The sequence below is a fragment of the Pavona decussata genome, unplaced genomic scaffold (genome assembly GCF_977016875.1).
Source record: "Pavona decussata unplaced genomic scaffold, jaPavDecu1.1 SCAFFOLD_49, whole genome shotgun sequence".
Lineage (NCBI taxonomy): Eukaryota > Metazoa > Cnidaria > Anthozoa > Scleractinia > Agariciidae > Pavona > Pavona decussata.
Genome location: NW_028145471.1, coordinates 1,630,735 through 1,658,668, shown reverse-complemented (window position 1 = coordinate 1,658,668; position 27,934 = coordinate 1,630,735). Strand labels below are relative to the sequence as shown.

The 27,934-nt window shown below is 39.3% G+C and overlaps 2 protein-coding genes, 3 long non-coding RNA genes and 2 pseudogenes across 7 annotated transcripts in view; 5 read left to right on the top strand and 2 right to left on the bottom strand.

The window, feature by feature from the left end:
- Window positions 1-4,136, top strand: part of LOC146481572 (pancreatic lipase-related protein 2-like) — a 41,389-nt gene extending 37,253 nt beyond the window's left edge. The window contains exons 5-6 of the mRNA XM_085108224.1: window positions 3,617-3,657; window positions 3,993-4,136. Of these exons, the coding sequence (XP_084964350.1) occupies window positions 3,617-3,627 (11 nt within the window). The 3' untranslated portion in view covers window positions 3,628-3,657; window positions 3,993-4,136. The remainder of the gene's footprint in view (window positions 1-3,616; window positions 3,658-3,992) is intronic.
- Window positions 1-11,708, top strand: part of LOC146481571 (uncharacterized) — a 150,889-nt pseudogene extending 139,181 nt beyond the window's left edge. The window contains exon 3 of the transcript XR_014864453.1: window positions 10,180-11,708. The product of XR_014864453.1 is annotated as an uncharacterized LOC146481571 (transcript). The remainder of the gene's footprint in view (window positions 1-10,179) is intronic.
- LOC146481573 (pancreatic lipase-related protein 2-like) lies at window positions 1,080-4,113 on the top strand (the record flags this gene model as incomplete). Its single annotated transcript, XM_085108218.1, has 3 exons — window positions 1,080-1,644; window positions 1,926-2,096; window positions 2,204-4,113. Coding segments are annotated over 3 exons (1,023 nt in total), but the record flags the coding sequence as incomplete, so codon positions are not given.
- A 140-nt stretch (window positions 11,709-11,848) lies between the features above and the next one.
- LOC146481570 (uncharacterized) lies at window positions 11,849-14,970 on the bottom strand. The gene is made up of 3 exons (XR_014864421.1): window positions 14,315-14,970; window positions 12,054-12,140; window positions 11,849-11,911 (listed from the first exon to the last, which is right to left on the bottom strand). It is a non-coding gene; the product is annotated as an uncharacterized LOC146481570 (long non-coding RNA).
- Window positions 14,971-16,298: 1,328 nt separating this feature from the next.
- LOC146481569 (uncharacterized) lies at window positions 16,299-24,636 on the top strand. Of its 2 annotated transcripts, XR_014864449.1 has the most exons (4): window positions 16,299-16,811; window positions 17,024-17,217; window positions 21,237-21,386; window positions 22,054-24,636. It is a non-coding gene; the product is annotated as an uncharacterized LOC146481569 (long non-coding RNA). The 2 variants fall into 2 exon arrangements; XR_014864448.1 differs by lacking the exon at window positions 22,054-24,636 and having other exon boundaries at window positions 16,310-16,811; window positions 21,237-22,002.
- A 204-nt stretch (window positions 24,637-24,840) lies between these two features.
- Window positions 24,841-25,888, bottom strand: LOC146481568 (uncharacterized). Its single transcript, XR_014864419.1, has 2 exons — window positions 25,298-25,888; window positions 24,841-24,983 (listed from the first exon to the last, which is right to left on the bottom strand). It is a non-coding gene; the product is annotated as an uncharacterized LOC146481568 (long non-coding RNA).
- A 36-nt stretch (window positions 25,889-25,924) lies between these two features.
- LOC146481567 (uncharacterized) lies at window positions 25,925-27,650 on the top strand (annotated as a pseudogene).
- Window positions 27,651-27,934: the final 284 nt, after the last annotated feature.

Here is a 27,934-nt window from a genome sequence, read left to right as displayed (position 1 = left end):
ATTGAGTTCGCTACTGCAGATACGTTCTGTGTATATCGGAATAGTCCGAGGGACTCTGATTTCTTGAGGACAATGGCTACTCATTTAAAAGTGCTTTCGAGCGGATTACGAGTAGTGGGAAAAAGCAAATCTGACCAAGAATTATTAAAATCCAAAAAGTAAATTGTAGAGTTATCATTTGAGCCCAAGCTATGCAGATTTCGCATTTCATAAAGGGGTCATTTTGCCTATGTTTCCTTTTTGACGGGCTCATTCTAAGATAAGTGATATCTCTTTTCAATGTTTAACAACTCACTCTCCTTAGGAAAATGACTTTAAAAGCAAGTTTGTTGTTGTTGCTGTCGCCAGGTTAATTAAACCTGAATAACATGTTAAGTGACGCTAACTATCATTTACAGCCACTTCATTTAAGTGACGGTCTTCTTAAGATCATCAAAATCTAATTTGCTTCAAATCTCGCATTTGAACTATACTTTGTCAAGTTACTTTTTTTAACTTTTAAAATTTTATGTAACATTTTAAACTCTTAAAATTAGAGGTAAGGGTGCTATTTTCTTAGTTTTTGTTTTGGAAGTTAAGAAGTACAAGATGGCGGATCCAACATGGTCGCCAGTTTGAGATTGTCACGCTATGACGGTCTCATACGACGTCACCACTTCTCCTTGAAGACGTACTATCTAGCTTTGTCATAGCTTTTATAACCGGGAAGTTAAAGAGGGTAGGGCGGAATATCCCCCTTCCCTGGACCAAGAAGACCAAAAACACACGCTCTTGATAGGGGTATGGTAGATATTTTCCGTGCGTGTAAAGCATGAAACAGCGACCATCGTTCAATATGCGAAGTCGTTTGAGGTGCTATTAAAACATGTGACAGACTCCCCTAAATGTAAACTAGGACATTTTGGCTTGTTTTTGGTCATACAAAACAAGGTATCTATTGCTCTCCAATTGCTGAACAAAGATGCTGACGATACTGTTGCATGTTTTTCACTCATTTTTAATAAATATGGAATCCTAGAAAAACCAACACATCGTGAAATTTGACTCAATCTTTTTGAAATCTTCTTAAAAAATACGTTTTCTTTTCCTTATTGTTTCATGCTCAAGCCGCCGAAGAAGTTTGCTATGGCAAGTATGGCTGTTTCAGTCACGCTTCACCCTTCGACAACACAATTGTAAAGCTTCCCCAGAGTCCTTCCGAGATTGGGACTATCTTTAAGCTTTACACAAGATCCAACCGCGACAACCATCAGCTGATTGATGATGATGACGAAGGAAAACTCCAAAGATCAAATTTTGACATATCTAAAAGAACAATCGTTATTGTTCATGGGTTATCTGGCAAGAGTTTGGAAATCTGGGGAAAACGGATGATAGATGCACTTTTAGACCGTGAAGATTGCAATGTGATTCTTGTTGAATGGTTCGATGGGGCGGCACTACCGTATAGTCAGGCTGCTGGAAACACTCGGCTTGTTGGGGTTCAGATAGCAGAGCTTATACAGTTCTTAATTTCAAGTAATTCTGGTTCTTCCAACTGGGCAGACCGGTTCTACATTGTAGGCTTCAGTCTTGGTGGACAGGTAGCTGGGTATGCTGGACGACATCTCCGGGTTGGAGGAATGATATTAGGTCGAATAACTGGTGAGAATAAAAATCTTCTTTCTCTTCCTCTTCTGCTGTGGAGTGCGTTTTTTTAATTTCTTTCTTTCTTTCTCTTTTTTTTTTTCTAACTGGCCTTCCTCCCTTCCCTCCCTAACTCTTTCCTTCCTTCCTTCCTTCCTTCCTTCCTTCCTTCCTTCCTTTCTTCCTTCTCTTTCCATTCTTTCTTTATTTCTTTAACTTATTTTAAAGAGTAATGAATACTTTAACTGGGGTTAAGGCAGTATAAAAATACACACCTACTTACTTTGGATTTATCTCAGGATTAGATCCAGCTGGGCCATTGTTCGATTTCAAAGATCCTGCAGTTCGACTCGATCCAACTGACGCTAAATACGTAGACGTCATTCACACAGATCTGGTTTCGAGTCAGCAGCTTGTTGGCCACATAGACTTTTTACCCAATGGTGGGTATAGCCAGCCTGGATGTTATGGTAAGTTGTATTTATTTACTTCTAAGGGGTATGAGTAACTTGATTTTTGCAAACGATCCTAAAAGCAGTGTTGACGTGAATTACGTATCCTTTTATTCACAATGCAGGCATACCGCCCTGTGACCATCTGAGAGCCCCAGAATATTACATTGCTTCTGTGCAGAACACATGCTCGTGGAAGGCCTATCCATGCGAAAGGTACTGGGACTTTAGGCTAGGTCGATGCAGCAGTTGCCATGGTGAATGCCCTTCACTCGGATACGACGCTGATCGCACAAAGAAGACTGGGGCACATTTCTTAAAAACAACCTCAGAATCTCCATTTGTGGTAATTACGCCTATTATTATCTTCACTTCCAATGCAATCAAAACAATAGTTTTAGGTTACCATTAGATAATTTCACCAAAGGAAGATACATGCAAAAGTGGAGAAGGTCAATTCCATTGGTTCACGGAATGGATGAATGAATGAATGAATGAATGAATGAATGAATGAATGAATGAATGAATGAATGAATGAATGAATGAATGAATGAATGAATGAATGAATGAATGAATAAATGAATGATAAATAAGTAGATGAGAAAGAGGCTAAGTTGGTGACTGACTGACTGACTGACTGACTGACGGACTGACCGTATTACTGACTGACTGACTGACTGATTGAATAACTAACTACTGACTGACTGACTGACTGTCTGACTGACTGAATGACTGACTTACTGACTGTCTGACTGACTGAATGACTGACTGACTGACTGACTGACTGAATAACTAACTGACTGACTGACTGACTGACTGAATAACTGAATAACTGACTAAATGACTGACTGACTAAGTGACCGACCGATCGACCGAACGACCGCCCAATCGACGTTCCAACGGACGAATGAACAAATCAACAACAGAATGAACACAAGCACGGACGGACGAATAAATCGGTGAGCGAGACAGTGAGAAAATGATGTCTAAAACGAATAAGGCAATCAATTAAAGCATGTGACACACGCGGACACCAACCCACGGCCTGGCCAGTACCTTACGCATGCACACAGCCATATCACCCGGGCAGTGGCAGCCATAGACAGCTGTTTCGGCCTTGTTAGGCCTCATCAGCATGACACACCGATCGGCGTAAACGCTGATCCACCTTCCCAGCGAATGGCGTGGGAGAACTGCCGTGCGGTTCCCAACCAACAGTTACCTCATGCGTGCTCTGGAGCTGTCGCTTAAAGGGGTGTTTTACACCCGCCTCGGCAGTAAAGGATGTCTGATACACGGCCTTCTGGTCGTTCGGCGCCCGACTGCTATACCATGCTGATGAGGGCTAACAAGGCCGAAACAGCTGTCCATGACTGCCACTGCCTGCGTGATTTGGTTGTGCGCATGCGTAAGGTATTGGCCAGGGTGTGGGTTGGTGTCCGAGTGTGTCACTTGCTTTAATTGATTGTCCCCTTAACCAAAGCATGTTTACAGGCATTTATGTTTTTAATAAGAGTTACCTTTTGATTTACTTTCAGGCTTGTCCTAAAAGGCAACAGCAGTTGACATATATACAATGGTATAAGGTTATTGATTATTTTATTTGTTTTTTTTTTCCTTTCGTTTTGCCATTTGCTCATTCTTTTGTGACTGCGAAAGTTTCAGATGAGCAGTTGCTAGATGGTGCAGTTCGGTCTTATTACAAACATTTTCAAATTACTGGAGCCCAATACAACTGGCAAGAAACACAGCTGAAAAAATCGTTTAAAGTCCAGTAACGTGCGAACATTAAAGCGGTATAAATATATACCATTTGTAACAGTTCTAATTATTAGTATAATGTCATATACTGTCATGATAATCATAAGTCTTCGGAAATTGACTACTGTTGCTGTTCTTTTCATATCGTTGCAGGGTCAAAGGCTTCAAGCGCCCTGTTACATCTAATGGCTTATTACTTTAGAATTAAAATGTAATTTAGATACGGATAGTTATAAAGTATGGGGAACAAAGAACTGGAGACGGGAATTGTGTAAATCTGTAAAGGTAAAGGCAATAAACAATCTCAGCTTGATTTTCACGTTTTTATTGTTTGCATTTATAAACAAACATTATGTCAAAAGCTTAGGCCCGGTTCAGACGCCGAACTTTTCATGAGCCGAACCTAATACCTTGAATTAAGCACATGAAAAGTTCGGCGTCTGAATCAGTTAAGAACGGCTGTTTCACTTTGGAACGGCTCAGCCGTTCTTCCCGCCTGGCTCAGCCGGGAATTTCGCCTTTGGAACGGCTTTGATTCAGACGCCGAACTTTTCATGAGCCGAACCTAATGTATAAATTATTATAACGTATTTCAAACAAAAAAATTAAAAATTAAAAAAAAAACCGCTAACATTTCGATTGGTTTTGCTTCAAGTAAATTAAGTTCGGCTTATTAGGTTCGGCGTCTGAATCAAAAGGCGGGATTTTCGTGATTTGGGCCGACCTTAATTTGAATTAAGTTCGGCTCATGAAAAGTCCGGCGTCTGAACTGGGCCTTAGTGTCATTTATAGCCTGGTTTTTACTACATTATAGCCCTCTTACCTTTCAGCACCCTGAAATTCAACACCTTAATAATTTGTGGTAAATCTTTCACTGATTTAAATTAATCTCCTTTATTCCCTTTTCTACCACTTTAGTCGTCACTGCTATCACCCTAGTTTGTTTGTTTGTTTGTTTTTTTTTATTGGCATATGTGCGACCCTTGTGTACTGCTTCTTGGACATTCTTTTATTCGTCGTTTGGCCATTTTTTTTTGACAATGATCCTCACTTAAATTTCTTATTTCTCCTTGACGGTAATCTTTCACTTAAAGAGCCGGTGAAGCGACAACTACAGAACTGCATCCCTCTTTTTTTTATTTCACATCATAAAGGTTAGAGTTTTATGACAAAATAGCAAAATAGTCGTAGATTAAATGTAAACTGGGACACACTTGAAATTGTTTATGTTTGTGTACGTTGAGGTATGGTTCGGATGGCTTTAAATCAAAGGCTTATTTTATCCAAATTAAAAATCCTATTTCATCCTGCTCGAGCATTTCCCCTTAAAAGCCGTTTCGGGATCTTAGACGACAACCTCTCAACTATCAAAAACTGAATTTTCAACCAAATATATCGTCTTGCACATACCTAAATAATAGATTAATTTTTGACCATCTTTTCATACGCTTACAAGAATGTCGGATCAATTAAATTAGATTTCGTTTCGTGTTTTTGTTGTATGAAAATAGCAATTTTTCTTTCTCAGCGTTTAAGCGTATAACAACGTGGAATTTCACTTTTGGTGGGATGCAATACCGCATAGGGATAGCATGGTTGTGACGTCAATAAAGGATCGCTACTCTCGCCGTTTCTCTATTCCTCAGTTGTTTTTATGTGCGGATGAAGAAAAATTATGGAAAAAAATATGACTGGGAATGCTGAATGTTCAAAACGAAACACTTGAGGGGAAGAGAAACCGCGACACTAGCTATCCTGCATTGACATTATGGCCCTCTTATTCACAGTCGCCTATCTTGTGCGGTATTGTATCCCATCCGGAACTAAAATTTCAGGATTTTGCATGTCTGAAACCCGAGGAAGAAAAATCAACATGCATTTTTTCCGATTGAAGATTTGATCAAGTAAATTAAAAAAATCTGTCATTTGGGATTCAAAAGCTGCATGTCGATCGAATTCAGTTTTCATGTATTTTCTCGAAAAATTAAGTCAATATTGGACCAAATGAAGTATGCAGTGATCGATTTTTGAGGTATTGTGACTTATGTCGTTAAATGATTCGTAAAAATGGGCAAAGGGGCCAGCTAACATTTTCTTAAAATCAACAACCGCTGGTTTAATTTTCCTAAGACTGGAATTTTCATTAAAACATCCAAACAGATCATTTTCTACTCGCTCACACAAACATGCCTTTAAAACGCAAATATCCCTTTAAAATGTACAAATCGATATGAGAACAGAGAAGACAGCTTTTTAACTATTTTGCTTAAGATGGCCGAACACAGTTTTCCAGTATACAGGTGTTAGTAAACATTATTTGAAAACTACGTTTTTCTGAGTACCCAAAATTAGCATGGTATAAGATTAACGAAAAAGGAATAAATTTTAATACTTCTTGTTGATCAAGCCTGGTTGCCATGGCAACGCAGCAAGCTATTAAGCGTCCACAAATAATGGTTTTCCTTAATTTTTAGAAAATGCACTCGTAAGATTGTTTCCATTTTTTGTATCCAGAAAAACTCACAAAATACTGACATAGTGACGCTGCTTTCATGTAATTTTAACAGAGAGATCTCCTGTAAATGTTGGTTTTGTACTTTAATGTTTTTTGAAGATATCCACTGTACATGTTAGATTTTGGTTTTTGTCTGTAGGCGAGTTACGCTTTTAGAGAACTACTGTTTTGTCAAATTTCATGAAATTCAAACGAGCGGTTCCTTAGAAAACAGTCCATTTCCATTAAAACAACTGTCATATTTTAGGTCAAATGCGCATGCGTGGCTTTTAATTAGGTTTTGTCAGCAAAGATGAAAAGGATGCACAAAGGCTTAGCTCTTCATGAACTCACTTTCTTTGTTCGGTGATAAACAAGGAAGGATTCGCAAACGAGAATCTGAGTTATTTTAAGGGCAAAACTCACCTTTGCGACCCATTTGGTATAAAATCGAGAGATCGATAGTATTTGCTTTCTATAACCCTAGCGCGCGCTTTATAGCATCACTAACAGAATCTGTAATGCGCGCGCAAACTGTGTTCGGCCAACTTAAATGTTGTCGTTGGCTGTCTCTGATAGAATTTATGTTAATACTTATATAGCGTATTAACTATAAAATGTTCTAATGCGCTTTACAGTAATAATAATAATAATAATAATAATAATAATAATAATAATTATAATGGTAATAATAATAATAATAATAATAATAATAATAAAAATAATAATAATAATAATAATAATAATAATAATAATAAAAAGTCAATCGAAGGCATTCCTAAATGATAAAAAAAGTCTTAACTTCAACTTTAAAGGGAGAGACTTGTAGTAGACCGCATGAACAACGGAAGAGCCGTTTCATAATTTAGAGGCGGCAAACAAAATTCGATAGTCAACTGGCTGTGAAGGTTGTAGCCAGACGACTTGGTAACTGAAATGAGGTATGACAGGTTTTTTAAAATCAATCCACATTTTAGTGACGGTGTAATTCCACAGTGTAATTCACGTAGGACCGGCGTAACATGGCAAGATTTAGCCAAGAAACATACAAGACGCGTGCAGGAATTTTGAGCTCGCTGCAACATGATGTTAATGAATATGAAAAAGGACGTGTGACTCTGCTCCTTCTAATGGATGTGAGCACTGTATTCGATGCATTTGATCACACAATTTTGTTACAACGTAAGTCTTCAGTCAGAGTTTTGTTTTAATAATCAAAGTAATTTTTATGGTGACACTTTTCAGACAAACGTGAAAAGTTTGCAATAACAAAACAGCTAACAGCTAACGAAAAAGAAAAACAAGGCTTATGATTTAATTAGAATTAAATATGCAAAGTGAAAGAGTTTACTAACATTTTGAAATGAAGTTTAAAAGGTATTGTTATTATTGACGTACATTTAAAACGGTCAGAATTTTGTAGTTTTCTCTCTAGTGGACAAATAGATTCCAACCTAGCTTATTTTGTTTGCACTGTACCGTTACTATTCAAACCGTCGCTTTTCCAATTGTTCGTTGGTAAACAAAAAAAAATCTGACGGAAACCATCTGGAAAAATCAGCGTAGGCTTCAGAGTTAGATACTTAAGCGATATATAGGGTTATATAGAGGTGGTCTGAAAATAATTTTTAGCAAAATAAACCGGCACAAAACAAGGAGCTCATGACAGTAAAGCAAATTTAGCAAATATTAGAGGGGTTCCAGCTCGCCAGAGCGGTTTTCAGTGCGTGGAGCCCTCCGAATTAATCAACAACCTTATTAAATATAAGATTAATGAAAATGAATAAAAAGTAAAACATGCTCTTAATATTAAAATGAGTCAAATTCTGAAAGCAGCCTTTTAATAGAGTTTCAGTTTTTCTTCAAAAATAGATAAAACATTGGCCTCTTTCAATTAAGTCAATTGGAAGGTTGTTCCAGTCTTTTGCAGCTTGGTAGATGGCACTCTTTTTTGGTGAGAGTGAAAGTTCCATAAATAAGCCTATTTATATATATAACTAGAACTGAACTATAATTAGGCCCAGGTGACCTGGAAAATACAAATATGCTGAAAATTAAACGTACGCTCCTCGATTTGTTAAATCTGAGTACAATCGCCCATTTCCCGAACCCTCGATTCCTCAAAACTCCCGATATTTTTAAAAGCCGTTTCCTTAGAACTTGCACTACTTCACAGTTGTACCCCTTGATTTCTCGAACCCACAATAACTCGAAACGCCCGTAAACTTGAACCAATTCTTCGCTACATTAGGTGCAAATTTTGAACCAAGATAACTATTTATTCATCCCTAGAGAGAAAAAAAAAGCACTTCAGCAATTTATCTTAATTCGTCTCCTGATTTCTCGAACCATTTTCCTTTTCCCAGCCGTGAATTAGGCGTCAAGCAGTTTCCAAAGTGGGAATGTTACGCAAATCATGACCGGATATTTTACATGTTATGATTAATCCTCGGGCTTCCTGGAATTCTGTCATTTTCCTGCATGATGAAGGCCAAAAAGAGCTTTCAGTTTGGAGAGACAGAATTTGAATGGTGTTTTATTTCGGCCGGTTCCTTTTGTTCCGCCGAAAGTCGTGTTTTCGGATGCTTCAGTCACAGGTTGCGCGACCTTTATTCAAGGTTAAAAGTTAGTCTTTCACAAAAAAGTGGTCCTTTGAAGATTTGCAAAACAAAATGTCTTCTACTTGGAGGAAACTTGCTGCGATTAAATTTTCTCTTAAAGCCTTTGACGCTCATTTAAGGCACCAAAGTGTGTACCGGAACACTGATAATCAGAATGTTGCGAGAATTATCCAGGTCGGCTGTATGGTTAAACGGTTAAAGATACTGAGTGTTTTCCTTTTCGTTTAGTGTCAAATTCAATTGGAGACGTTACTTGGCTACCTCTTGATCAGAATTCCCAGGCGGTTTTATTTCAATGAATTTTGAAGTCTCCACCCAATTTGATGAGGTCGGCAGTAACAAAACTAAGTTGCCAAGGTTCAACTCCCGTTTTTCTCTCACAAACAGATCAGATCCGCCGACCGGTTAGGACAGTTGAGAGAGCTCCGGACTAACGTGCGGGAGGTCGCGGGTTCAAACCCTGGCTGGACCAACACTCAGGGTTTTTAAATAACTGAGCAGAAAGTGCTGCCTTAAATTTACTTTGGCATCTGCAAATGGTAAGACTTTCTAGGACGATAAACCTAAGGCCCCGTCTCACAGTACTTTCACGTAATCTGACTCCGTGGAACGTAAAAGAAGCACTAGGGACGTAACAAATCTCTGGCGGTGACCACCCCTCGGGCTATCTCAAAAATTCACATTCACTTCAGGGGCATTCACAACTCATCACTTTTTATTAATTGTAAACTGCATCACAAGCAGTCTGGCAAAGTCCCCCACACAATATTGTAAACATCCCTGAAAATCCCCAAGAGGGAATAGATAATACAATATATGTATATGTATCAAACCGGTTCGTTAAGGGAAGGTACAAAAACAAATTATTTGGTCCAAAAACATTCAAGTATTCATGCAAGGCTTATATATGCAAGGCGCTACGCATTCAGTTTTGCATTTTTTTTGTCAACCTTGGAAGTTCTCCTCCGGATGCGTGCTCTTTACCTTTGAGTGCAAGAATGGCGTTTTCTTGTTTTGAATATCTTCTCTTGTTCCAGAGATATTCAAGATTTTGTTCAAAAAGTGATGACGTCACAAATTGTTTCATACAACGACTGAAATCACAAAATCAAGAACATCTGGGGAGGCATTGAAGTGATGCTGTTTAAACTTGGCACCAATAATGTACGCCAGGTATGAAACAAAATGACATCCATTTTGACGTTGTCAAGGTATTATTAGGGAGCTTAAGCAACCACGACCACCGGGAGGACGACAACGGCAAGTAAACGCAGAGGGACTAGAACGAGAACGTCGTTTTAGGCGGGAAAAAGAAACTTAAGCAGTGAAGTTTTCAAGGACGACGACGTTTGAAACCTTTGTTCAGTTTCGCTTCTTTTTAAGAAATGACATCGTTTAGAGACGTCCAAAATCTATGTGTTCTTAGTTGTGGATTAGAATTCATTGACGATAAGGACTTTTTTGGTTCTCTACGACCTGTTTGAGCCAACAAATCCGGACTTCCCTTACGAAACTTACCAGAAATTTGACTTAGATGAGATGGCCGAGTCAGAATGTCTTGCTGAATTCCGATTCACGAAAAGAGATATACACTTACTTGCTGATGTTCTGGAAATTCCTGAAACCATACGATGTGATCAAAGGTCGATTTGTGGTGGTATAGAGGGCTTATGTATGCTGTTGAGGCGGTTATCATACCCTTGCCGCTACGGAGATATGATTCTAAAATTCACTAAGCCAATTCCTGTAATCAGCATGGTTACAAATATTTTGATCGACCACGTATATGATATACATGGCCAACGGCTAACCCACTGGAATCTTGACATCTTGGATCCCGATCACCTTGAGACGTACGCAGCGGCCATCACTTCAAGAGGCTCACCTTTTGACAACTGCTTTAGCTTCATCAATGGCACCGTGAGGCCAATTGCACGACCGGGAGAGAATCAGCGGATACTGTACAATGGACATAAGAGGCTCCATGCTATAAAGTTTCAATCCTTGGCGTTACCTAATGGATTAATTGGAAACATGTATCGTCCATTAGGTGAGCTAACTTGCTCTTCTTTGTTATTTAAATTTGGAGGTTAAAATATGTCTTCCTCTGTAAATAACAAACATTATTTATTGTAATTGTTTTGTCTACTCTGTTTGTTGCAGAAGGAAGAAAGCACGATGCATCAATGCTTGCAGATTCAGGACTGTTGCAAGACCTACAGCAGTATGCCTTTTCCCACGGTGGTCAACCGATGTGTCTCTATGGGGGACCCCGCCTACCCCCTTAAAGTACATCTTCAAGGGCCATTCAGATTTTGAGTTATTACAGATCAAATGAAGGCATACAACACTGCAATGAGTGTTGTAAGGTCTTCTGTTGAATGGCTTTTTGGAGATATTATAAACTATTTTAAGTTCTTGGACTTCAAGAAAAATCTAAAAATTGGGCTCAGTAGCATTGGGAAAATGTATGTCGTTTCTGCTCTGATACAGAATGCCCTTACCTGTCTTTATGGCAACCAAACGGCCACCTTTTTTTATCTCGACCCACCAACACTGGAAGAGTATTTCTCTTAATAAGTCAATAAAATGTTTATTTCTTTTTGAAACAGAATTGCTGTTACATCAAAAGGAGAGCATGTGATATTTGTCTCGAGCAATAGTAGTAAACATTTCTGTATTGTATTAACACAACTTCAAGGTTTTCGGCGATGTATAAAAGACAACATAATCTATAAATTTATTTTTAATGCATCAAAGGGGCATTTAAAACTTAAACTCAACAACACTGTTCAGCAAACAAACTTCTAAAAGTTACTTTGGAGCACGTTTTTGCATTAAAGCTAACATTGCCTGTGACTGTTGCTGCTGTTGATTAATGATTATCATCATCATCATCGTTTGTTGTTGTTCCTGTTGCTGCTTAATGCGTTGTTAAATGCCTCAGTTTGGGGAATCTAATAGGGCAAAGAAACGGTCTTTCCTTTCTGTAACTTATCTTCCTAAATTTTCTGTAAGCTTCCAAGTACCCCCAATTAATATAATTCAACTCCTTAAAAAATTCTCTTCCAGCGGATGGCATATTTTGATAATTCTCACCTGAGAACAATACTTTTTACCTGTGGCGGGTAATATTGGCACTCCCGATACGCTATCATTACCAGTTACATGACCTGCACTTGTGTCCTAAAAATATGTGAGGTGTAATCAGTATCTGAAAATAACTACCACTGAGAGTTAGAAAAAGCTAACTATAGCGGCGTTCCGTTAAGTTGATATCAGTGTTTAAAGTATTAGCAATTTCCTAACGTCTCCAGCGAATCCTGGTGTCACGGTAAGAGCTGTCTTCAACAAGATTCATAGTCACGCATGCATGGACAATCCTTACCCTCCTAATCAGTCATGTCCTACTAATCATGGTCAGTTATCTTATTGGAAGAAACATACATTTATCCGACGAGCACCCCTGTATATCCAGGGCTATGGCCTCGGGTAATATATCACCCAGGAATCGCAATAGCGGTTGTGCTTCAGAATACAGTCAAAGCTCTCCTTGCGACCACTCTCGTAAGCGACCAGCTCTAGTTAAAGCCATCATTGTAAAACCCGGTTTGTCACTTAAACTCTGTAATCAAAGGCTCTCGTAAGTGACCGCTCCCATAAGCGACTGCGACCACTTTTGGGAGTTACCAACTGGTCTTTCTTTTGTTTTTAAGCCACCACTCAAAGATTCTGAAACTGACGTATTACAGCAACTCTTTATAAAAGTATACACTTTGTGATCACATTTACTGTAATATAGTCTTTCTAACAATTGATGTTCGTAAATAAAGATCTCGACTCAAAAATTCAAGATAATTTACCAATGGATCAAGACTGTTATCCTGAAACCGTAATGTAAGGTAATGAATGGTATTTATATACCGCATTTTCTATATGGCAGAAGAAGCAGTAAAGACTGGACTCCAAATCAACATTGGAAAGACTGAGGCCATGAGAGTGAACAACAAGCAGCAAGATCCACTACAGCTAAACCAAGAGAACATCAAAGAAGTTGACAAGTTTGTTTACCTGGGCAGCGTCGTGAGTAAAGACGGGGGGACAGACGAAGACATCAAGTGCCGAATCAACAAAGCCAGACACGCCTTCAACACCTTGAGACCAATCTGGAGATCAACAGCCCTCTCACTCCGCAACAAGATCCGCATTTTCAACACCAACGTGAAGTCAGTCCTGCTTTATGGCTCAGAAACGTGGAGAGTGACCAAGACCAGCACCCACAAACTTCAGACTTTTACCAACAGATGCCTCAGAAACATCCTCAACATCAGATGGCCAGAGACTATCTCCAACGAACAGCTGTGGGCAACAACAAATCAGACCCCAATGGAGACTGAAATCAAGAAGAGAAAATGGAGCTGGATTGGCCATACTTTGCGGAAGCCTGAAACCAACATCACCAGACAGGCTTTAGACTGGAATCCACAGGGGAAGCGCAAAGTTGGTCGCCCGAAGCAGACCTGGCGGAGAAGCATTGAAGCCGAGACGAAGTCTACCGGAATGTCGTGGGCCGAACTGAAGAGGACGAGCCAAAACCGAGTGCGTTGGAGGAGTGTCGTTGCGGCCCTATGTTCCTCGAGGAATCCAGAGGCATAAGCAAGCATTTTCTATATAAATATATTCAAATGCAGTTTTACATGAATTATAAAACAGCACAAAGACCAGGCCATCCCCCGGGAACTCCATGCCCTACTCGTTTCAGCTTTCGGTGGATAACGAGAATGGCTTCTTGTAAGCGACCAGCTCTAGTTACGACCACCTTTTCCAATTCCCGAGGTGGTCGCTTACAAGAGCTTCAACTGTATTTAAAAAAACGCAATAAACTATATAGAAAATCGATATACATCTTTCTTTCCGTTTTTTAACAGGTAATATGCCATCCCGCTGGCGCCCCAAACAGATCATTTGTCGTAGTAGCAGCGTATTTCACGCCTTGCTCTTAAAGCGCTATTGAAAATACCAGCTTGTCTTTGATCGGCTGGTGGATCATTACGCTAAAGCGTTAAATTTTACTTCGTAGCTAGATGTTTACAACACAATTTTGAGAACCAAGCAATGCGACTGATGAAAGCAAAGGCAAGCACGATTTTTCCTCGGGCGACATTTGTTGAATTTGCGAGTAAAGTAATTTTTTCTCCTGGCAAAATTGGGCAGTGTGACCTTGCCCAGTAATATCAGTACTCCGAGTTGGGTGGTGGGATATTTTCTAGACCCGCTGGTGTCCTAATCTGTGAATAAAGAACATATAGCTCACATGTTTCTCTTGCTTAGCGTTCTCTATACACAAAAGTTAACATTACCTTAAGTGACAATAACTTTGCGATTTCCAGCGCATCAACTTCATCCTGAAACCGATAAAACCGGAGCCAGGAGTCGCTCTCCTCAGCGGAAAAACCACGAACACAATCTGCGTAACTGGACCACTGCGACATTGTCGATATTCAATCAAAACTCGATCGCAAATACGTTCGCTATAGGCAAGTTACTAACAGCGCTAACTGCTACACGTGTGATAAATTATCTGACGTGTAACGAGACCCTCGTTTGATACCTTTAAGGACATTTCCATTTCACACCTTTAATTAAAATTATCCTCATCATTGCCCCTGTAGGGATTTTAAATCCCCAGGAGGCGTCCATGATTTGGCCGAAAGTCCTGAGGAGGCGCTCTTGATTTCAAAGCGTATGGCAAAACGACTGTCGATTTGCCTGATCAGGCTAAATGAAAAACATGTAATGGAACATGGGAAATCTTCGGGAAATCTTGCTTATGACTTTACTTCGCCGATGATCAACGGCGAGATATCGATGTCTTCTATTATACAGACGGTTCGCTTCGCCGATGATTAACGGCGAGATACCGATGTCTTCTACTATACAGACGGTAGACTTCGCCGATGATCAACGGCGAGATACCGATGCCTTCTACTATACAGACGGTTGGCTTCGCCGATGATCAACGGCGAGATATCGATGCCTTCTATTATACAGACGGTTGGCTTCGCCGATGATCTACGGCAAGATATCGATGCCTTCTATTATACAGACGGTTCGGTTCGCCGTTGATCTACGGCGAGATATCGATGCCTTCTATTATACAGACGGTTGGCTTCGCCGATGATCAACGGCGAGATACCGATGTCTTCTATTATTATACAATGCTGATGCTATCTCAATTTTGATTGCTAATTCTAGATGGCGCTGTGTCATCGCGTCACATCTACAGACACTGGCGTTTATGCATGTAGGTATGACGCGTTTTTGCAGACAATGGTTTTCGTCACCTGACAAGCTAGCCGGCGGTTTGAGCAAGATTGTCATGGCGGAGTCCGCTCCAAGATTCGCGTCAGTCTCAGAAGCGGATTTAGGACGCCTTGTTGACGACAAGGACGCAAAGAACACCAAACGAGCTACCAAGACAGCTCTTAGAGTTTTACAGCAGTATTTGAAGGAGAAGAAAGTTCCCGAACCGCAAACCAAAGATGGCATCAGTAACGTTCTCAAACTATTTTATGCCGAAGCTAGAAAAGTCGATGGAACTTCTTATTCCAAAAGCACTCTCAACAGCCTGAGATTTGGACTGGGCAGACACTTCAAGGCGACTCTTGGCTTCGATATAATAGCGGAGCTCTCGCGCGCGCCGCAGGCGCGCGCAGCGGAGCCCCATAGCTAAGAGAATTTGGTAACCCGTGAATGCGAGAAATTTTGGTTTGGTTATGACGTCACTGTCCGTCCGGCGTACGTCCGTCCGTACGTCCTTCCGCCCTCTATGTAAGCCATTGTGAAATGCCACAGTCAACCTGTGTGGCAATCCGCGTTTTTCTTGTATTTCGGCGAGAAGTTGCATCGCCAACTGCGTTTTAAAAAAAGAAAAGCAAAACATAATTTTAAAGACGACAAAATACAAAGTCAATTTATGTGACCGACAGCGGGAGAAACAGCAAGACGTCTAGCCGTGGAGGAAACAAATTGACTGGCACGTCATCAGAATCTTGAATTGAAACCATTTTACTCCGATCCGGCGCTGCGAAACGTTGGACTTTTCCCCCAGAAGTGAAACGTTTCGTTCACTTAACGTTGTAAAACAAACGACAAAAATCAACAATGGAATAAAAAGACTGATTATTCTCAGAAGAGGCGAGTACATGTGATTTTGTTGACAAAACTTTGCTGGATTGCTATCGTGCAAGATCTTGTTTTCTTGCAGTGTCCACACACCGTGTAATTTAAACTTGTGCTTAATATTGCTAACCTCAGAGCAGTCTTTTGAGCTCATTTCTTTTTTCGGTCCATGTTCAAAATTTCCCTTGGAGTTTTATTTTTTAATCTCCTCAGATCTCCTCCAAATTTTACCTTTCAACAGCGGGAGAAAGAGTAAGACTACGCGCGGCGGGAATTTACATGAAGGGGGCATTGATCATAAACAGCAGGCGCCGTGAGTCTTGAAGGGGCAACCCTAAAAACTGGAACGGTGCAAAAGGCAGAAAATCACCCCAAATCCAAGAACACGGAACGGGTAAGGGTTAGGTTCAAGGTTACAGCTTATTTGGGGGTGATTTCCGCCGTTCCATGCTTTAGGATTTGTAGTGATTTTCCACCATTCCGCCGTTCCACCGTTCCTGCTTTTAGCGTCGCCGATCGTGAAGCTCGAAGTGAATCATTTTACTCCGATCCGGCGCGACGAGAAGTTGGATTTTTCCTCTTCATTCTTGAAGTGAAAAGTTTCGCTCACTTAACGCTGTAAAACGAACGAAAAAATCAACAATGGAATAAAAGGACTGGCTATTCTCAGAAGAGGCAAGTACATGTATATTCTTGTGATTTTGTAGACCAAACTTTGCTCGTTTGCGGCTGTTTTGCAATAAATTGATTACTTGCTGTGTTGATACGCAGTTAATACTGCTAACTTCAGAGTTGCCCTTTTAGCTCATTTTTTTTCGGTTCATGTTCATTAGTTCGATCCCTTGGTGTTTTATTTTCTAATCTGGTCCAATTTTGCTTTCCAACAGCGGAAAAAAGAGCAAGGCGAATAGCGGCGAAAAAGGACTGTTCTAGAGGCGGCACATTATAAACAGCGGATCTGATCAGTCCTCGAAGAAACGTTGGATTTTTCCTCTTGAAGTGAAACTTTTTGCTCATTTAACGTTGTAAAACGAACGAAAAAATCAGCAATGGAATAAAAGGACTGGTTATTTCCAAAGAGGCGAGTATATTCAAGCTTAAGTCTTATATGTGATTTTGTTGACAAAACTTTGCTGTCGACTTTTGCAAGTTATTTTTTTGCAGTGTTCACACTGCAACATGTTTAACTTAAGCTACTGCTAACTTCAGAAAAGTCTCTTGAGCTCATTTTTCGGTCCATGTTCGTTATTTCCCCTGGAGTTTTATTTCTAATCTCATTCCTTTTTGCTTCATGTAAGGAAATTTGATTCTCAGGTAAAATAGTCAGTGAAACAAACGTCTCGTAACACTTTTTTTATCGTTGGCTAGCATAAGCTACTGACAAGATTTTCTCACATATATTTCTAATTTTTGCATTTATTTCTGACAATCTTCACAGAGAACAAACACAAATACATTAAAGGATAGGATATGTATTTTCAAAGGACGTTAAAAGCGAATGTAAAATTAGTCATTTAAGTGTGACCTCATTTTCATCATAACATCAAAAGTACGCAAAATTTGTCCGCTTGTTTGTGCAAATTTTTGAAGGTCGTCGTTTAGTTTATCTCTGTTCTGATTGTTATTAGCCTCCCACGCAGTCGTTTTTAGGGGACTCGTATTACCTCCTCCCCACAAACGCCTGCTTACCCAAGCGCCACATTCCTTTCCCATTGTTTTTCTCCCCAAGCACCCTAGCCAATCACCATCGAGTCATTGTCTGATGATATCAAATCAGATTGCTGGTTACAATGGCCTCTTCCGTTTCCCGCGAGCTTTGTACACTCTCTGGTACAATCTTGAGAGATGAGGGAGTTTAAGTTTTTTTCACTTCTGGAATGGCTGGTCATGGCTGAAACGCCAAAAAAAATATCGAATGTGAATACAAGCGCTTCTTGTGCGACGTTATCTGCTGGGAGATTCAAAATCTTGGGGAAAGTGTAATCGATCTTCACCGCCTGATCTAGTTGACAATCCGTGCGGAAACTCTGGAGCAGATCTGTTTGTTTGTACGAAGTGCCACAAGAGACTTACTTGATTCGAGAAAGCAAAGAAGAATGTAGAAAGTATCGAGGGGAGATCTGCAGTATTTATCAGTCCATTAAAGACTGTATTTAAAAGGAACGTTAAACGACAAAGAGCGGATCAACTTGTAGTCGGGTCCTTGTGGAAAATGTCGCACGTGCTTCCGAACAAATTGCAACAACAAAGCGAGTTTCAACTGCAAAATCTTTCAAGTTTACCGACATATCGGGTAATATTTCGGTTTCCTCCACACCGACAAGGTCGACAAGATTGAAGGCAAAGCTTGATAAATAGTAAAGGGACTTTGCGTAATCAGTCCGCAAATTGACGAAAATATCGCTATTTCCCGTCCTAAATTCTTTGATTGCAGTCAGTTGATAGGCATTTCAACGAGAAATCTTGAACGTATGCTCAAAACTCACGTATTAAAGCTCGGTCAAGTTCTGTCTCCGCTGTGATGTTTTTCACTTTCCCGCGAGAGGCGTTCTGAGGTCAAGGTCAACCTTCTAGATTTTAGAAGGTTCACTGTGATTGGCTAAGCGGCGGAAAGGAATGTGGCGCTTGGGTAAGCAGGCGTTTGTGGAGGGGAGGTAATACGAGTCCCCTAAAAACGACTGCGTGGGAGGCTAGATTGTTATGAATTATCACAGTTTGTTTTTTTTTCATTTATTACTCCAGGATACATGTATATTTGAAGTCTGTTTCATGGTTAGTGTAGCCTTTTTCTCTGAGGTTTATGGTTGATCAACAAAATTTGCCTAAGACAGTGACAGTTCGCCTCAATCATCTTTAAAATAATAACAACAAAATAATACTTTGAGCGTGAAGAAAACTATCAAAACTCGATAAATAGCCAATCCCGTCCTGAATATTTTCCTGTACAGTGTACATAATATTTTGATATTTTTTTGTACCCCCTACTCACATCCATGGAGCTTTAAGAATGTCAGTTCTGCTGAAATGGGTTTGTGGGTTTCAAGAGGATACCTTACTTACTACACCTTAATGTACCTTATTGTATAGCAGATAGTATTTTTATTTGCATGAGGCGGAGTAAAATTAAGGTTTAATTTTCAAGCGGCAGGGGTATTTTGCAGAACACCGAATGTTGAATCTATAGAAGTCCTTTAATGCAATGGCTGCCATAACAACAAATTAAAGCTAACGGTCTGTATAATTATTATTCCACGAGCGCGCGTTGGACATGAGACGATAGATAGCCAACAAGGCGCGTAGCGCCGAGTTGGCTATAATCATCTCATATCCAACAAGCGCAAGTGGAATAATAATAATCAGTGTTATTAAAAACTGAATCATTGTATCATGCAATTCGAGCGATTTGATTGGCTTAGCGGCCATGGTATATGAGCCATTATACGATGCCCGAAAAATAGCTACCATTAAATTACCTTAAAATTCTAATAATATTGTTCTTGCAAAGCAAAATCAGCAAAATATAGCAATATTTCTTGATTGTTTTTAATAAAACAATTATTCCACTCGTGTTTGTTGGATATGAGATGATTATAGCCAACTTGGGGCTATCTATCATCTCATATCCAACGCGCGCTCTTGGAATAATTGTTAATAAGCCCTAAACAGAAAAGAAATGTGCTTAGACCTTCATAACTTTGTTCGTTGCTTAATAGGTGTCTCGCGTCCAAGTGATGTAGAGCGTCCGGTTTAAACTGTGGATACCTAACCCCCACATCAAATTAATTAAAGCTTATAGAACCGGCTTATTAAACTATACCAAGAATTTTGAAATAAAATGAATTGTCGAATTTTTAGCGCTGTTTTCTTGAATCAGTTTTTTCACTTGAAGGGGGGACTTGCTAAAACTCAAATGGAATTTGTTTGTTTACCTTCAATTTTGGACAGAAGCTAGTTTAACATATAAGGAACAAATACGTGTCGCAAATTTTTTCTTTTGAAATATTTTTTCTCCAAGTGATTTTTGTATGATCACTTCACATTTCTTTAATCGTATTTCGTAAATGTTCTGTAACTTTTCACTGCAATTTAATATCACAGAACGCAGACATGTTTTTTTTTGCACTTTGGGTGTACCGGAAACTGAGGAGCAAATTAAATTGGTGAAAAACAAAATTCACTTGACTTGTAGCCTTTAAAAGGTGATTCGGATGCTCACAATTAGAGGTGGTAAAAAATTCGACAATTCATTTAATTTCAAAATTCTTGATATAGTTTGATAGCCAGCTCTATAAGCTGTTATGGGTGGCGAAAAAAATTATGCGACATTCGGCGTTCAGCATTCTGCAAAATACCCCTTCCAGTTAACAACTAACAATATTGTTAAGGTCTAAGCACTTTTCTATACTATTTAAGGTTAAGCGATTTACTAATAATTACTGACTGCAGTGTGTCCAATTCTAGTGCTGCACTTTTTATTTGCCGGCAATGGTATTCACACTCACTATCATCATTCTCACTCAGCATCCTCTCAGTTTCACTGCACCATGTTTCACCCACAACAACAGTGTCGTCTCCACCTTTTTTTATCATTATCATCAGATATGGGTTTGTTAGCTTGTAAAAGACGCTGGCCTGGGACTTTCATTGTCGCTAATATCTGTCCCCTTTGCTTCTTGTAGATGACTGGTTAATTTAGCACAATCTTTTCATTTTTTCAATTTTTTTCTTGTATGGAAGGGAGTGTTTTTACAAGAGTGTTAAGTTAAAAAAAAAGAGATTTTAACCCTTCAGATAGTAGTAACTCTTCCCAATTGTTATCCTCATTCTCTGTTTCATCGCTTCTCAATGGTTACTTGACTTCGCAAATCTTTGGAAAAATGGAGATGTTTTGAATGGTCTAGGTATATTTTCACTAGCTCCTCAGAAACCACAAACTAAGGTAGAAGAAAAGACTATAATTTCTGTCGCTGTGTTCAGCTTTCCTCCATTAAAGGAATTAGGCATAAAGTCATCAACAGTACTGGTCATGCTGTTCCATCTAAAGAAGTAGCCGGAGATTCAAAGACATTTTAATTTGTACCTTAACTTCTCTTTATCCAGGAAAGGGCATGGAATTCTGCCCATCATGGAGCCAGCCAACCATTTTCACATGAAGCACACTGCTGCTCTTTCTTAACCTCGCAGGTGTCTTTGACAAATTCCATGTATAACTCTAGCCACAAATTTTTGCAAAATAATAATTATAGCCAGGTACATGTTTTTTTGAACTTTCAGATGCCTTCAAGTAATCATGATTAGCTGGGTCCTGTTGAAAAAAAAAAAACCTGCCTCCTCCTCCCCCTCTGTTACAAATTCCCTTATGTAATCTGACAACAGGTGCATCATCATTGTGCAACACTATGTCATGAGCAACCCTCCATGCATTTCTTTTTATTCTTTTTCTTCGTAATTTCATAGTGAGCTAGCCACACTTGTCTTCTAAATTTCTTGGTCTGATTTGTCATGAAATCTTTGAAAATATTCCATTTTATAGAACCGCCATCGGTAATGGCATCTCAGCCACCTGCAGGATTAGTCCTTTCCAGCCAGCTTCCCCCCAGTCACTGCTTTCGTGTGCTCGATGAATCCTGATGCGGTAATCAGACTTGCAAATTGGACAATTCGGCATCTCGTTAACCTGACCTCATCAAACAGTAGCATTATCCAAAACGTGAACTTAGGGAAAAATTTAAAAATCATCATAGGCCCCCATCTGCTTAAATTATGAACCCTCACTTAGGAGTGTTTTAAGATTTGCCACTGCCTGGGCACAAAAGCCAATTGCACAGAGGGTGTAACCTTTACTGGTAGGTTTAGATCTTGTGTTTTAGCTGAAGCAAAAAATAAATTGATGTAAGCTTTTTATTTACCATCACAGATCATGACAGATGTGATGAAAACACAGTTTGCCTCATGAATCACTTTGTTAATGGACGTTCTTGTTGAGGCAGTTCATAAACTTGTAAATGTCCATTCTTGTGTGAAAGTTTTTGTGCATTTTTCCCATCAAGGGATAGATCCAGTTGTGTATTAAATTGTTTACCTTTTGATAAATGTTGATGTGATGGCACGAACCAAATTGAATGGGCACTCGCTGAGCATATAAAATTTTTCTTCAGCAGTAAAGATTTTAATTAGTTGGCCAGGCAGGGCTATTGCTCTAGCATATTGTGTACAACAGAGATTGGCCAGTGGATGTCTGGGCCTACAATAGCTGCACATTTAAAAGCAACAGTCAGCACTGTCACTCAATCATTCTTATAACTATTCAATTGATGGAGGCTACAGAAATATGCTGAACAAGGGGCATTCTCTGTATACTTTACAGTGCAACGAACTCAACTGGGGCCACCCAACATTAATCAGCCAATCATAGGTCATGTTTACAACAAAGGACTCTGGCTTTGGTAGAAAAAAGTGTCGGTTTTATCGGTGGCCCCGGTTGAGTTTGTTGCACTGTCTGTAAGACAAAACCTCACCTTACCTTTAGTTAAATACATATATTTTTTACAAAGCCTGAATATCAGCTGTTTCCCATCTCTCACCAATCATCTAGAGAGGAGATGACTGATATTCAGGCCATGTTTAATGCAACCAGACCCTGGCTTCTTTTGAAGACTGTGATTTAACAGATACAAGGTCAAACTTCTTATCAGCCATCTCTTTTAATTGAAAGAAAAATTTAAAACTTGGTAGTGGGTAATGAATTATGAAATATGTACAGTTATTTATTTTTACAGTGCAATCTCAGTTATTTGAACTCTCAATGTTTTTCAGCACTCCCAATTCTTGAAGAACAAATAGTTGTTACAGCGGTTACCAATAACACGCGACCTATCGCCTTCAAAAGACTCCGATAAAGTTGCGTTTTGGTAGACGTCAATCATAGAAAAGCCGTTGAAATTATTTTGAATTCTTAGACCATTTCAAGGTAACAGAACCAAGAAATTGACAGTTTTATCCGCTGACGGATGGTAAACTTTATGAAAGATGATTTCCAAGCCAGATTATCTAAAAAAAAAAATGGGCATTGTTTAGACGAAGCATATGAAAATACTTTAATCCACTGATTGTTTTGGAGAATAAAGTGATACAATGCTTTTAATTTGCAAATTATATTTCAAGCAAAGTATATGTTGTTCATCATTTTGTGAATTCAGAAGAGTACTATTGCTGTACATGCACTCAACTCTCTTTAGGCACTCTTGTTCCTTCTATTTTTTTCTTTCGGAAAAACAGGACGATGAAAATTAAAGTAAGGAATATTTTTGAGAGAATACTTATTAAAATTAATGTTATGATACATTGTGGGTATTTTGCTGTGTAAAAATGAATGGGACTTCTCAGATGAGGTGCTATCCATAAACTGGAGTGATGAGGCTGCAGTAGTGTAGTGTTTAGCAGTCTAATGACTTCTTAAATTGAGATTTTGCTTGTAAGGATAAAAGGTTAATGGGTTGGAGCAAGGCCTGTTCCTTAATTGAGAAACCAGAGAATAAAATCTGCAGTGTAAATTTTTGTGGTGGAACGAAACCGCTTAGTTTTCTTTTCAGTATTGCCTCAGTAAGATAATGTGGTCCATGAAAGGTAAAGAAAAACTCTTTGACTGATTAAAACCTATGACCCCAGGATTTTTTGATCACTGATGGACCAAAATTAATCTCCTCACTAGAGTAATGCAAAATTTAAGTGGTTTCCTTCCCACACAGAAATTTACACTCCAAGGATAATTCTCTGATTTCTCAGTTGTATAGTCAGTACCGCACAACACAAAATTTCATTACCCCTTAATTGTTGTGTTATCTCCAACTGTACTCCAAGTTAACTCTCGTGTAGCAAAGTGTAGAAAAACTGCTGGGGATAACCGGCTCCTATAACTGCCTGATGGATTTTTTTTGGTAACGATTTTGACAGCGACAGTTGAGGATTTATACACAATTGTTACTTGATTCTAAGTCAAACAATTTACTAACTTAATTTAAAATCAGGTACAAATGACTAGGGACTGAAAAAAAAATTTTTTCCATTGAATAATTAGACTTACGACATTTATTGCATTCAACATAGAAAGAACGCTCTCCTTACACAGACTGAAGTTGAGATTGTGTGGGAGAACTAAAGTTGATTGCCATGAATGAAAGGATATTGGGACATACATGTGTATATCTGGCAACCCCTGTAGATTTTGCAGGGGCAGATGACATCATCACCAAATTGGCAAAGGAGAGAACCTACGCTAGGATCAAGGTTATCAAACACACTCTCTGATCCAGTTTTGATTATAACTAGTTTCCATAAATACAAAGTAGCAAAAGGCATTCACAAGTGATTGTTGTTTTGACTTTACAATATCAAGAATAAGAGGCAGCCAATTACTGCTGTGGTTTCTCTGAACAAAACAGTATCACTTTGCACTCTCAAAACAATGGAACTAATGTGATTGACAGGAAGTTATGAAAGGTTCATGTTTTCCTATCCCACCGAAACAAATGGGAAAAATTGTACTGCATTCTTAGATTAAGTTAAGAGCAAGAAAGACATCTTTACTCTCTTGTAAATCAATATCAGTTGCATGGAACTGACCATTTAGTTTGAGTTTATACAAAAACCAAAATAAGCACACAAGAATAGCTATCAACCTGGGAATAACAGAAATTTTTAAAAATGAGCTTTTCAATCTAATTTATTGAATTAATGAGCTACAAGTGCAGTAAGAAAATATAAAAAATTATGGCACAAAGCTAATTTGACTTGAAATATTTCTCCTGTATTCAAACATCTCCAATGTGCATCTCCCTCAAACAGAACCTAAACATAAAAAAAATCACTCAATTTGACTAGAAAAAGATGAAATTTTAAATATTTTGTAAATCCCTATAACTTATAATGACTCGTTGTTCAATTGCTCCACGGTGTACCAGTTTGGAACGATCTCCTAGTATTAGTAGACCAAATGAATTCATATAACAACACTGGCCTACTATTGTGCGTATTAGCTTGCAATTTTAATATTATCTTGATTAAAGATTTCTTTTAGAAAATTGCTCCCTTGTCAGAAAAAAACAACACTACAAACAGTTTAAAGGTGTGTATGCATACATAAAGATTTGAAGTTATCTTACCTCCTTGATTGACGGAGCTGTCGGACCTTTTGCCTTCCACCGACACAGCAAAACCCCTTCTACTGTTGACATTTAAGCTTATCACACTAAAAGTTTCCTTCAAATCTGCTGTCAAAACGGAACACTTCCACACAGTCGCGCAGGAAAAATAAGACGAGGCGTAGGAAAAATTTGATGCTTCCAAACCTGAAAACTTATGCAGAAATTAAAAAGATCCTTTCTTTTTTGTCCACCATCCTAATACAGGAAGATGTCTGAACACTGCTACTTTTATCTTGTTTGATCCAAATCTCTAGAACGAAGCAAAGACTAGCATCGCCTCTTCGCTCGTACTCAGAGCCCGCGTTACCCTTATCCAGCGCCCGTTCCGCTGGATAAGGGTAATGCGGGCTCTGCGAGCGTGATAGCCGCCATTTTTTAAATGAAGAATCTGGGTACTAGGAGTCCAGGATCAGGAGTCGGAAGACCTTAGATAACATAGTCTCCTTCGCAGCCGTTATCAGTGTCTTCACGCTACGCTCCGTGGGGAGGAGCATTGCGTGACGACCCTTATAACGGCTGCGAAGAAGACTATAGATAACAAGGACTGCAAACCAGATTTCAGAGCTCAGCGCTTTTCGCGAAAACATGGGTTTGGTAGGGGTGCCAATTCTCGCGGGGTTCCAATCCTTGTTATTTAAGGATTATATATTTTCCTAGGAATTTCATTCCCATTCAAAAACGCGCGTGGGCTCTGGGGACGGGATTGTGGTACAAGCGCAAAGATCAACCAATCACCAACCCTTGCTCGGTAAAAGGAAAAAATGAAAAAAGAAAAAATGCCCTCTGTTACAAAAAATCAGCCTTAAATAATTGTGCTCTCTGTATTACCAGGACCCGATGATCATGGGCTCCTGGAATTACATTGTTGATGGGGAGTTTGCTGCATATGCTTTAAAAATATATATAACTTTAGAAAGGATGAGGAACTACGTCCATACGATAAGCAGATTTCTATAAATACTATCAAAAAAATTGGAGCTCCGCTTTTAGGCTTGGCTAAATATATATATTAAACGATCCAGCATTTGCCGAGGCAAACAAGGTTTTTGGCGCCAAGTGCGTTGAACTAAAACGACAAGGGCTCGCCAAAGTCGAACACACGCCACCAATCTGCGAAGAAGATCTTAAAAAGCTGTACGAAAGCGATGTTTTTAACCAAAACAGCCCGGAAACGCTTCAAAACAAAGTTTTTTTCGAGGTTATGTTGTACTTTTGTCGCCGAGGAAGGCAAAATCTTCGTGAACTCAAAAAAACTGATTTTTCATTCAGCACGGATGGCAAAGGTGCAAAATATGTGTGCAAAACAACAGATGAACTCACAAAGAACCGACGAGAAAATGATGAAGGATTTGAAGGAGGCGTGATGTTCGAGAAACCAGGACCACACTGTCCTGTGGCTTCATTTGAACGGCACATACAGCACCTGAATCCCTCAAACGAATTTTTGTTTCAGCGGCCGAAGAAAAACGCCGGCATATCTGATCAAGTGTGGTACGATAACATGGTTGTCGGAGAGCGTTTGCTCGGTGAAAAAATGAAAAGGATCTCTCGAGAAGCCAAACTTTCAAAGTGTTACACCAATCACTCGATCAGGGCAACGGCGGTTACAATCCTGGACAAGTCCGGGTTCGAAGCAAGGCATATCATGGCGGTGAGCGGGCACAGAAATGAATCCAGCATTCAGAGCTATAGCAGGACTGACATTTCAACCAAGAGAAAAATGTCGGAAACCCTGACGACAGAGTGCGAGGTGAGAGGTGAGGAAGTGGCTATTAATCCGCACCAGTTATCTCCTGTTATTAGCCTTTCTCAAGAGGAATTTATTGTACAGAACTCTCATTCATAGATAACGAAAAATTTTAATTTCTTCAACTGTTATGTAAACATTCATTAAACGCAAATCGGGAACATTTTTCATAAGACCGTACAACTTAACTTTAGAATTTTGTTCAAAAGTTTCAGTTCGATTCAGTTTTTCCTGAAACGTTTTCAGATGTTTTAAGCTTAAATCCTTTCTGTAAACCTTTTGAATTCCGCTTTACACGTTATTCACGGCTGTCATTAATAAAGATGTTTACACTGAAACGTGTCATTGCGTGGCTTACTTTGTTGTTGTTCTGTGAAATGTCTCAACGCTTGTACATTTATAATTGTATAATAAAACAATTATTGGATTCGGATTTCGCATGATAGCGAAATTATCAAGGCCTCGGTTTGTGTTATCCGCCTCAGCCTTCGGCTTCGGCAGATAACACAAACCTCGGCCTTGATAATTCTCGCTATCATGCTCAACCTCATCCAATAATTGCTTATTATACAGACGGTTGACTTCGCCGATGATCAACGGCGAGATATCGATGTCTTCTATTATACAGACGGTTGGCTTCGTCGATGATCAACGGCGAGATATCGATGTCTTCTATTATACAGACGGTTCGCTTCGCCGATGATCAACGGCGAGATACCGATGTCTTCTATTATATTATACAGACGGTTGGCTTCGCCGATGATCAACGGCGAGATATCGATGTCTTCTATTATACAGACGGTTTATTTCGCCGTTGTACAACGGCGACATTTCAGTCACTTTTATAT